General features: G+C 40.0%; 1 protein-coding gene and 1 non-coding gene across 5 annotated transcripts in view; both read left to right on the plus strand.

Moving 5' to 3' along the window:
• Positions 1 to 1,728: 1,728 nt before the first annotated feature.
• On the plus strand, positions 1,729 to 1,857 carry LOC114008648 (small nucleolar RNA SNORA11). Its single transcript, XR_003550163.1, has one exon. It is a non-coding gene; the product is annotated as a small nucleolar RNA SNORA11 (small nucleolar RNA).
• Positions 1,858 to 6,967: 5,110 nt separating this feature from the next.
• ABHD18 (abhydrolase domain containing 18) overlaps positions 6,968 to 12,116 on the plus strand; it is a 46,790-nt gene continuing 41,641 nt past the window's right edge. For 3 of the 4 annotated variants that reach the window (XM_006153146.3, XM_027773684.1, XM_027773685.1), the window contains exons 1-2: positions 6,968 to 7,071; positions 8,939 to 9,023. In XM_006153146.3, the coding sequence (XP_006153208.1) occupies positions 6,980 to 7,071; positions 8,939 to 9,023 (177 nt within the window). In that variant the 5' untranslated portion in view covers positions 6,968 to 6,979. Of the gene's footprint in view, positions 7,072 to 8,938; positions 9,024 to 12,116 lie in introns of those variants that run through there. The other variant, XM_027773687.1, reaches the window with a different exon arrangement.

Raw genomic sequence — 12,116 nt, forward strand, 5'->3', positions numbered from 1 at the left:
CTCAGTGCAAGGCGAAGGTGGCTGCGAGTGCTCGCTCTCTACCCCGCTAGATACAAAGGCACCTTGCCTGTACTGTTTGTCGGGGCCGAGCCACGGTGGGACCCGGCCGCCCTCCTCCCTGTGCGAGATCTGCGCCCCACCGCCTACGCACCCACGGGGGGCTTCCGCCTGCAAGGTGCCGCTCAGCCGAGCCTGCTGCTGTGTAGTCAGGGGTTAGAAAAGCCACAGCGCCTGCTTGGCGAGGACGGTGACATCCTTAGAAAATATGTTGCGGGCTTTTTTACTACCTGGAAGCTGTTTCTCACCTGGTGGTTACATATTAACATATTCCTGCAATTGGACTTGTAGGCTTATTGGGTAGTCATTACCCTTCAGATATATTGCCATATATAGCTTCATTTGATCACAACTACCCATGAGAGGGGTTAAAAAAAAAAAAGACACATTTCTGTTTTACTGAGAACTAAGGATCAGAGATGTTAACTTACCCTGAGTCCGTGTGGAAGTGGCAGAGTTGGAACCAAGACTCAGCTTTTTTCAACAAATACTGCTGAGCCCTTATCCTATGCCAGATTTTATAGTAGTTATATATTGTATATGTGTTTTCATCTCTGGTCTTTGTCTCATTTGTGACCTTGTGTGTATTTAATCAAGCACATTCCACTGGTAAACAGCTAAATTAAACATGTCTTTTTTGTAAGTTCAAAATTATCTTCTGAATCCAGACCTGACATTGAGCTCTTGGGTTCAGTCTTAAATTCATTTGTAACAGCTCACGTGAGCGTGTCAGGTAACTAGGATTGGATCCAAGAAGACGCGTGAGTAGAAAATTGAGTATTTTCTTGCCATGATTTAGCTTTACTATGTCTTAGTCGTTTTTTTTTAAATCCCTGTCAGGCTAGCACATGTATGGCACATACATAGGAGATAGATTTTAACCCTGTTGCATTAAGCAGAGTAGTGGCTGGATAGGTTGAATGAATGGTCATTCAGCTATCTCTTTTCATTCCTGCAACAATCTGCTGAGGTGGGAATTGTCTCAGGTATACACGCGATTGAAAGCAAGGAGAGTAAGTCATTTGTCCAGGATCACACAAGTAACAGCCAGAATTAAGAAACACAGGAATCCTGACTGTACAGCCTGTGCTCTGTACAGGCTTTTCACAAAAAGAATGACAAAAAGAATCTTTTCCCTTGTCTCATCAAAAATATTATAACAGGTATTCAATTTGATGTAAGTGGAATAGTTTGCTATTATATATTAGGCCAGATATTGTTTCCTATTTATAGATTAGGATGACATACTCAAGGTCACACAGCTAGTGCCGAGACCCAGGTCTTCTGACACTGCTCTTTTCCGTTACTGCCTCCAAGTGATGACTTCAGACCACAAAGGCACACAGAATGAGTACATGTACAACTGGTGGACGCTAAATAAGCTCTGTGCTGGATCTCACATGGCTGACAGTGCAGTTAAAGTCTGGGACTGGTGGCTTAAGAAACAGGCTAGGCACGTATGCATCCCTGCCCAAAATCTCGAGAGAGGAATGGAGGAGAAGGGATTGTGGGATGGCCATCCCCCCCCACCCCCCTTGGTCTCTCGCTATCTGGCAAGCCCATGTGCCCTATAGGAAAATTTTTTAAAATATTTTTTTCTTAGGAGCACACAGAATCCAAACAAAGCAAACATTTTTAAAAAGAATATGTTTTTTTTAAAAGTCCAGCGATGGGGTGTGCTCAGAGCAGGGGGCCTAGAGAATGGCTCATCTGTTTACAACACACCCAACAGGAATTTGGGGTCACTGTGACAAGGAGCACAAAATGTGTGGCTTCCCTACGAACAAATGCCCTATACATGGACCAAAAAAAAAAAAAAAAGTCTATAGAGAAGAGGAGCTAGAAGAGAAATTAGAGTATTTCCTGAATGTTCAATAAAAGCATACAAAGATATGATATAACCACTTGTTGAATTTCCTTAGATGACTGCTCAGACTAGAAACCCACATCCCTCCCAAACAAACCAACTTCTTGTTTTCCTGCTCTTCTCCAGTGTAAGCTTAAAAGGAATTAAATTTGTTGCTCTGGGTTAGCAGATTTTAATGGTGGACATCCATATTATCTGATGTACTTTTTTATCTATTTAAACTTGTACTGAAATGATTTAAAAGTGAAGTGACAGCCAGCTTGTGGCACAATGGTTAAGGTGACTGGATCCCACATGGCTGATACCTGGCAGCTTAAGAAATCTTGCTGTGTGTGTGTGTGTGTGTGTGTGTGTGTGTGCATGCATGTGTGTGTACGTGTTTGCCCAGAATACTGAACAGAAGGAGAGATGGTGAAGAGGGATTCCTTTCTCATGGAGAGTAATTCCTTTTTTTTTTTTGGAGAGGTTTTTGCTACAGGGTGTGTGCGCTCACCAGAAAGACAGAGAGAACCAGAGAGACAGAAAGCAAGAAATCACCCCCTAGGGGGATGGCCATGCCACCATCCCTTCTCCTGTGTTCTCCTCCATTCTCCTCTCGGATCTTGGGCACACACGCACACACGCCCAGTGTGAGTTTAAGCTACTGCGTCCGGGACTCAAACATGGAGTTCAGCGACATAGCCATTACGCCAACTGCTGGTCCCGGTGAAGGGTAATTTCTCACTTTACTTTCCCCTCTCTCTGTCTCTCTCTGGCAAGTACATATGCTATTTTGCAAAACAAAAAAAAAATTTAGAGAGTTCTGCTATAAGGCATGTGCACTCTCCAGAGACACAGAGAGAGAGAGGGAGACAGAAGTGAGAAATCACACCGCAGCCCCCCTGGGGGGCACGCTGCAATCCCTTCTTTTCGATTCTCCTTTCAGGATTTTGGGCGCACACGCACACACCCCCAGTGTCAGTTTTAAGCTACTGGGTCCAGGACTTGAACCATGGTTGACTATGTGGGAGTCCAGTGACATAACCGTATGCCATCTAATGGTCCTCCGAAAGTTTTTTTAAAAAGTGTCATTGCGGGGGAGCCAGCAGGTGGCATGGTTAAGGGCACTGGACATCCACATGGCTGATTGTAGTTAGAGTCCTGGACCTGATAGCTTGCTTTCTCACTTTCTCTCTCTTGCTATGTCCATCTCTGGTCAAATTAAAATAAAGAAATAAGAAGTTAAATAAAATATTTCTTTAAAAAAAAAAGTAAAGCTATGGGACCAGCAGGTGGCATGGTGGTTAAAGCACTGGACAACATGGCCAATTGTGGTTTGAGTCCTGGACCTGGTGGCTTGCATTCTCACTTTCGCTCTCTCTCTCTCTCTGATTCAAATTAAAATAAATGAATGAATAAATAAAATTAAATAAATAATTCTTAAAAAAAAAAAAAGTCAGGGCCAGCACATAGCATGGTGGTTAAGGGCACTGGACTCCCATATGGCTGAATGCAGTTTGAGTCCGAACCTGGCAGCTCGCTCGCTCGCTCTCTCTCTCTCTCTTTCTCTCTCTCTGTCTTTCAGTCTCACTCTGTCCCTATCTGGTCACATTAAAAATAAATAAAGAAAAAAATTATTAAAAAAAAAAAGTCAGAGTCAGCAGATAGCATGGTAGTTAGGGCGCTGGACTCCCACATGTTTGATCCCAGTTTGAGTCCCGGACCTGGGGGCTTGCTTTCTCACTTTCTCTCTCTTTCTCTCTGTCCTTCTCTGGTCAGAATAAATAAATAAGTGAAGTTAAATAATTCTTTTTTAATAAAGTGAAGTTAACAGTATAAAAAATTAGGTCTCTTTTGGAAGAGGGTAAAGGTTTTGTACATGATGGAATTTTTGTTTTTATTTCATGTATGCCTTTGAGATAGATAGGTGTCTCAACAATATGAGGATAAAAGTCCAGGCAAAAAAATTGAGGATTGCGTTATTTAAATACCCAGCTCCCAGAGTGGCAGAGGTAAAAGTACTCGATGGCATAGTGGATGATGAACTCCACTTCAGCAGCAGAGCTCATTTCTAGGAAAGTAATTCCATTCCTTGGCACTGTATTAGAAATTCTATTTTTGTTTCACTTTGTTTTTCCCTTTCATATTGGCTATAAAAAAATAGATGACTTACTTCAAAGGTGGATCCTGTTTCTGCAGTTCATTGGTGTCGGATCAGCCTGATGGAGTGGCTTCAGTGTCTGGCGTGGCTCCAGATGGGGCCTCATTTTGGTACATTGGAATTGACTTTACCCTGGGTTTGGATTATTATCTGTTCTTGATAGCTCTGGATATTCTTTTTTTTTTACTTTTTTTTTTTTTTTTTTTTTGGAGAGATTTTCACTGTAGGGCGTGTGCGCTCGCCAGACAGACAGAGAGAGACATAGAGACAGAAAGCGAGAAATCACCCCCCAGGGGGGATGGTCACGCCGCAATCCCCTCTCCTCCATTCTCCTCTCGGGATCTTGGGCACGCACGCACACGCGCCCGGCGTGAGTTTTAAGCCACCGGGTCCGGGACACGAACCGCGGTCGACTACGTGGGAGTCCAGTGACATAGCCATTACGCTAACTGCTGGTTCCCGATAGCTCTGGATATTCTGAACCCACCCAGCCCTGCCTCTTAGAAAGACCCACGTGTTTAGAGTATCTCAGAAAAGCCTGGTCTTTTATATTGTTCTCGGGCTGAAATGGTATCTAGAAGATCAATATTGATTGAAACCCCCGAACCAAATTTGTAGTGCGCTCCCTGTGTGTTTGACTTGTTTGCTGTTCCTCATCTGTCAGTGGTTTACTGGAAGGTAAATATAGCGAGGAATATGCTGGCCCTCAACTGAAGTATTGACCCTTGTGGCCTCTTATGTAGGGAATCGAAATGACTGGAAAGATATTATAGTGTAGGGTCAAAGATCAGGAGAGACCGAACAATTTAGACATAATAAGTTGAGTACAGTATTTAAGAAGTTCCTTGTTTTAGAGGCCCTTCTTGCTTCCTTTGTACTTCCTTTCCACTTCTCTTTGTTAATCTTAGTTTAGTCTTATCTTCTACAAACCTATAAGAATAGTAAAATTTAGAAATATGGAGTATCTTGTGAGTGGTATGTTATTTTTTTTCTTACTTTAAAATGAGTATTGGATTTTACAACAAAAAGAGAGTGATGTACTGCTCATGAAAACATGAGTGTTTATTTTGTTTTATTTTTAAGAGAGATTTTTGCTATAGGGCAAAAATGCCTTTGAGTTAGATAGGTGTGCTCGCCAGAGGGACAGAGAGAGACACCTCTCCACCCCAACCTTGAATTTGAAAGAGCTTTGCAGATACTTGTAAGTAAGCAGGAAAGAGCACTGGAAAAATAATTAGTAGTTGTCTCGTCTGTGTTTAAAAAATAAAACATGAATAGAATAAGACATCACAGGTATAAAATATTTGGGGAAAAAAGTTTGTACTCTTTTTTTTTTTTCTTTTGCTAGAGGGCGCACTCATCAGAGAGAGAGACAGACACAGGGAAAGTGAGAACGCAACTCCCCATGGGGAAATGGTCACACCATAGTCCCTTCTCCTCTGTTTCTCCCTTCAGGATTTTGGGCATACATGGACACGACTCCTCATGTATTTTTCAAGCCACTGAGTCTGGCTATGAGAAATTCAGGGCTTGAAGGTAGAGTGTTGCAAAGGATTGAGAAAGAGACGAGGAAAAGGTTAAAGCAGGGGGCTAAAGTTCTCTTGGAGCAGAAGCAAAACTGCGCCAGAGCAGAGCCCGTTTATTCCAAATTAAATCAGATAAGCAGTGGGCGAGTTTAGCTATAAAGAATAACGTACAATGTACAGGACATTCTTTGTGGTTATATTCCTGGTACAAGGTCGATAGCTATCATTAACTTGGTATTTAGAAAACAACTTGGCTTGCGGAATGTCATCCAACATCTTGAGACACAGCCCATGCCTGGAGCTCCATCCGGTTGACCATGCAGTCCCTGTGGCATTCTGGTCGGCAGTTGGGTTGCCTTCGGCTCCCTCCTGCATTCTTCCCTTCTGGATATCTCTCAGGCCTGCACTGGTTTCTGTCTCCAGTATCTGGGATTCAGATGGCACAGTTGGCCAAATGAGATCAGCCAGCTTAACTACCATGCAACTATCTGGTCCATGTTACATTTATAGTTTCTTAAAACAGTGCGTGGGGACTAGCAGTTGGCGTAATGGCTATGTGGCTGGACTCCCATGTAGTCGACTGGGGTTCGAGTCCTGGAACCGAGGCTTAAACTCCTGCTGGGTGCGTGTGCGTGCATGCCCAAGATCCCAAGAGGAGAATGGAGAAGAAAGTATTGCGGTGTGGCCATCCTCCCTGGGTAGTGATTTCTCACTTTCTGTTTCTCTGTCTCTGTCTTTCTGGCGAGCTCACGCGCCCTATAGCAAAAACCTCTTAAAACAAAAACAGTATGTGTACGTAGGTAAATAACATCAACAATGACAAATCAAGAATAAAATTCCAGATCTTCTTTTCCAAATATTTTTAAAGATTATTTACTTAATTTTATTTGTTGTTATTATTTATTTTTTAATTTGATCAGAGAGAGACAGAGCGAGAGGAAGGGAAATTGAGAAAAGAAGCCATGATGTCCAGAACTTAACTGCAGTTGGCCACGTGGGAGTCCAGCGCCTTACCACCATACTACCTGCAGATCTCTCTTTCCCCATATCTTGTATCTTATTTCTAAAGCAATAAATTTAAGGATCTACTCTCAATCTTTAGTTTTTTTTAAAATACAATTATTTATTTAATTTTATTTATTCATTCATTTATTTTAATTTGACCAGAGAGAGAAAGGGAAAGCGTGAGAGAACAAGGTGCCAGGTCTGGGACTTGAACCTTGGTCTGTCATGTGGGAAGTGTTCAGTACCTTAACCACCACGCCACCTGCTGGTCCCCTTAATCTTAAGTTTTATGTGATATTCAAAGCAAATGCTGACCTGCTGGTTTGATAGATTTAAAAACTTTCAAGTTTTAAATTTTGTTTCATAGATGCTTCTTTGCTGCTAATGGGTGTGAGCAAGTTAGATATTCTATACCGGAGACTTCTCCTCACAAAACTTTTTATCAGAGGATGGGGAAGGCCAGAGGATCTCAAAAGGTAAGTTTTTTTTTTTCCCGAATATTTGTTCTGTATTTGTTGTTTTAGTGAACATTTACGGTTTTATTTTTGTTATAAAATCCTTTATTCTCAAATATAGGTAATTAGCAAATTAAACATTAATCTATATACAAAATGTATTTTTTCTTTCATGTTTTCTTTCTTCTTTAAGTTTTAACTATTTTTAAATTATGTAAGTTTTAGCCCATATCATCATAAATTGTACAAATAAAAATATTTATATATTTATTATAATTAATTTTAATTTTTTTCTTTTACTCATGATAGAACATATACATGTGCCCTTGAGAATAAGAGAGAAAGAGATAAGTGTCCTTCACTGGGTTGGGTCATACTGCAGTCCCTTTTCTCTGGTCCTCTGTTGAACTATTGATATTTTTAAGGAAATAACATTTTTGTAAGAATGATTTTAATTTTATTTATTATTATTATTTTTAATTCAACCAGAGAGAGACAGAGAGAGAAAGATTGAGTGAGAAAGGAAGCTGCTAGGTCTGGGACTCGAACCCCAGTTAGCCATGTGGGAGTCCAGTGTCTTAACTACCATACCACCTGTTGGCCCCCAAATTATTGATATTTTTTAAATAATTCAGATTTTGGGGCCAGCAGTTGGCATGGACGTTTAAGCAGCTAGATCCCACTTGGCCAGTTGAACTGTTCTAGTCCTGGACCCATTGGCTTGAAAAACATGCCAGCCTGTGTCCTTGCGTGCCCAAAATCTTGAGAAGAGAATGGAGAAGAAGTTGTGGCCTGGCCATCCTTCTCAGGGAGTGAATCCTCACTTTCCCGCCTTCTCTGTCTCTGTTTTGCAATCCCTTTCCAACAAGTGCAAACACCTTGTAGCAAACTAAAAAAAAAAAAAAAAACAAAATAAAAAAAAAAAAAAAAAAAAAAATTAGAGAATTATTTCTTTAATTTTATTTATCATTATTTTTATTATGATTATTATTTTAATTTGCTACAGAGCATGTGTACTTACCAAAGAGAGACATACAGAGAGAGAGGGAAAGTGAGAAAGTAAGCTACTAGGTCTGGGACTAGCAGTCCCAAACTGCAGTCGACTATTTGAGAGTCCAGTACCCTATCCACCACACCACCTTGCTGGCCCCCAAAATATTAGATTTTAAAATAAAGTGCTCTCAGAAACACATACTAGATTTTTAATTTCAATAATTATTAAGCTGATGATAGGTGTATGTAGTTTCTATAGGCTAAATTTTCTTAGATAATTCGCATTCATAATGACTGTGAAACTGGAATGTATTGTAACTCATGGGAAAAATCTGGATTTCAGAGGATGAATTTTCAGGGCTGGCCTCTTAGCGCAGCAGTTAAACACTACACAGAAGAAGCCAGATACCGCATGGCTGAACAGAGTGTGAGCTTGAAAAACATGCTGGGTATTTGCATGAGTGCCAGGATCCTGGCAGGATGGATAGAGAATTATAGGAAAAGGGATTGTGGCATGATCAGGATCCATTATAAATGGTGGGTGTGTGTGTGCACATACACTTTTTCTCTCAGTCTCGTGCATGTACATATGCCCCCTAACATTTACAAAACATGAATTAGTTTTCAGGATTGGTGCCTTTAACTTTGAGTTTTATAAATGTTAATTGCTTTCTGAACACTGTTATCTCCCACTGTTATCAGTTTTCGGAAATGTGTTCAGTTTGAAAACAAACCAGCAGCTTAATCTTTTTCTTTAATGATCAAAATTAAATTTTAATACAGTTTGTAAACTGGATTTACTAATTTTTAATCAGTCATTAGCCTCAGTGTAATGGATATAATAAATGATATAAAACATGAATTTTTTTTCACTTTTGCCTCTTTTCTATAATAGACTCTTTGAATTCAGAAAGATGATTGGAAATCGAGAAAGATGCCAGAATCTGGTTTCAAGTGATTATCCAGTGCACATCGATAAGGTATTCAATGAAAAATGCAATGTACACTAGCATTAAAAGCACAGTGTGGAGTGTTCATTTAATATTTAAAGAATGCTGTTTATTCTGTAACTTGAAGTTTTTAATAATTGTATTCATTTATATTTTATTTTTTATAGTCTTTTGAGAAGAATTCTTTATTTGATATTATTTATTATTATTAATTTAAAAAAATTTTGCGTAGGGCACTTGTGCTCACCAGAGAGAGTGTGTGTGTGTTTGGTGGGGGGGAGGACACAGAGTGAGAAATCAGGCTGCTAGATCTGAGACTCAACCACAGTTACCATGTGGGAGTCTAGTACCTTAACTATCATGCTACCTGTTGGCTCTGTTTCTTTCTTTCTTTCTTTTTTTTTGAAAGGTTTTTGCTATAGGACGATTGTGCTCACCAGAAAGAAAGACAGAGAGAGACAGAGAGATGGAAAGTAAGAAATCTCCCCTCCCCCAGGGAGGATGGCCATGCTGCAATCCCTTCTCCTCCATTCTCCTCTCAAGATCTTTTTGGCATGCATGCACATGCGCCTGGCGTGAGTTTAAGCCACTGGGTCCAGGACTCGAACCGTGGTCAACTATATGGGAGTTCAGTGACATAGCCATTATGCTAACTGCTGGTCCCTGTTTCATGTTTTTAATAACTGTATCTGTATATATTTTTAGAGCATGTATTTAGTTGTTGCCTAAGTACAAGAAAGTATTTAGGCTGGATCTCTTGTATCTTTAGACCTAAAAAGTTTAAGTAAATTGACATTACAGAATAATAATGTAGTACTTGTTAGAGAATAAACATATAAGGAATTGTTAGCAAAAACAACTGCTAAATAAAGCCAGGGAAAATATTACATCATTAATTGCTGAGAGACTGGGTAGAAAGACAATGGTACATAATCAGAGATTAGAATATTTTTCATATTGTTTTGTTTTTTAGACAACTTTTTCTGTAAATGTTTTTTTCTTTAAAGAATTATTTATTTATTTAATTCCATTTGTTGTTATTATTTTCAATTTGACCAGATAGAGACAGAGAAAGGGAAAGCGAGAAAGCTAGCCACCAGATCTAGAACTTGAACTGTGATCAGCAATGTAGGAATCCAGCATCCTTAATCGCTACGCCACCTGCTGGCCCAGAAAGCGAGAAGTCACACACACACACACACACACACACACACACACACCCCGGAGGGAATGGCCATGCCACAATCCTTTTTCCTCTATTTTCTTGGGATTTGGGGCTCACATGCACCTGGTGTAAGGTTTAAGCCACCAAGTCTGGGACTCAAACTGTAGTCAACTAAGAGGGAGTTCAGTGACATAACCATCATCTATCTACTGGTCCCCTTTAAAATATTTTTAGAGTTGTATAAGTTAGTAGTTTGAAGTATCATTGGAAAGGGGATACAGGTGGTCAGGCTACACATATCTCTCACTGCCCGTCAGCCAGTGCAGCTGTACTTGTATCTCTCTCTCTTTTTTTTAAATGTACTCATATCTTATGCATTGGATATATATCTTTTTTAATTTAAAAATTGCTTAATTTTTTTATTTGTGGTACCACCACCACAATTTACACAGCAATATACCTGATACAATGAAAAGCTACAACAGATGAAAGACTTCAGGAATGTACACTAATTGACACTGTATTGCATTAACCAATAGCTGCACTTTTTGCAAACTGTGTCTATGACAGTCCTGAACAAGAAGGGTTTCCTGTTTAAGCTGCAGTAACTTTTCTGACCATGGATCATCATTCCTCCTGTGGCAGATTTTTACAGTTCCTCTATACTGCCATATGGCCAACCGCAGTCCCAGTACCAGGCTTGGCAGCTAGCTTTCTCACTTTACCCCTCTCTCTGGTGAGCACACATACCCTATAGGAAATTGAAAAATAATGGTAATAATAAATAAAGTTAAATCTTTCCCCTTTTTTGGAGAGAGATTTTTTTGCTAGAGGATGTGTACACTTGCCAGAGACAGAGAGAGTCAGAAAGTGAGAAATTACTCACTCCCAAATCCCTTTTCCTTTATTCTCTTCTTGGGATTTTGGGCATGCGCACACACTTGCCCACCAAGAGTTTTAAGCTGCCAGGTTCAGGACTTGAACCACCGTCAATTACATGGGAGTCCAGCAATGTAACCATTATATCATCTTCCAGTCCCAAAGTTAAATAAATCTTAAATTAATAAAAATACTATAGTAAAACTTCATAGAGAATTAGAAATAACATGCAGAAACGTGTATGTATTCGGTTATGAAAAAGTCAGTTATGAAAAACGTGAATCATTTAATTAATGGCATTTGTACAACTGTGTAGAATCTGTGTGTGTATTTTTTATTTTAATAAAAATATGTAGGGACCAACAGATGGCATAATGGTTATATCGCTGGTCTCCCACAAAGTCAACCCCAGTTCAAGTCCCGGGCCTGTCAGCTTAAAACTCACACCAGAGGGGTGTGTGTGTGTGTGTGTACGTGCAAGTGCGCGCGTGCGTGCGTGTGCCCAAAATCCCAGGAGGAGAAGGGATTGCGGTGTGGCCATTCCCTCTGGTCAGTGTTTTCTCGCTTTCTTTCTCTCTTTATCTCTCTGGTGAGCACACATGCCCTATAGCAAAAATCTCTCTTATAACTAATAAATAAGTAAATAAAAGTATGTGGTTCTTGACTACTACTTGAAACCTAGGCAAAGCCGATGGGAAATAGATTTCTTCATTTTTGAGAAATAGCTATTGAAGGGGAAAATAAGCTTAGGTATTAGATGTTAGCAAGTGCCTTTTGTATACAGGTAAGTATCACGCTTTTCTTTTTTTTTTTTTTTTTTTTAATTTATTAATTCACTTTACACCATCACAACACACAAATGGATTTTCCATCGAAAATACACTGTGCATTGTCTCAATCAAGTACATCCACATATATGTTCTCAGCAAATAATTTTCCAATTCTTACGTCCTGCATACCTTGCCCTTTGTCTTGCCATCCCTGATTCCCCATCCCCCACCCTCTGCTATGTCCCACCTTCCCCCCCCATTGTCCCTGGCATCCATGGTTGCCCTCCATACCTTCCTCCCCCCCCCCAT

Source organism: Tupaia chinensis, unplaced genomic scaffold, assembly GCF_000334495.1.
Source record: "Tupaia chinensis unplaced genomic scaffold, TupChi_1.0 Scaffold000362_1, whole genome shotgun sequence".
In the NCBI taxonomy this organism is placed as follows: domain Eukaryota; kingdom Metazoa; phylum Chordata; class Mammalia; order Scandentia; family Tupaiidae; genus Tupaia; species Tupaia belangeri.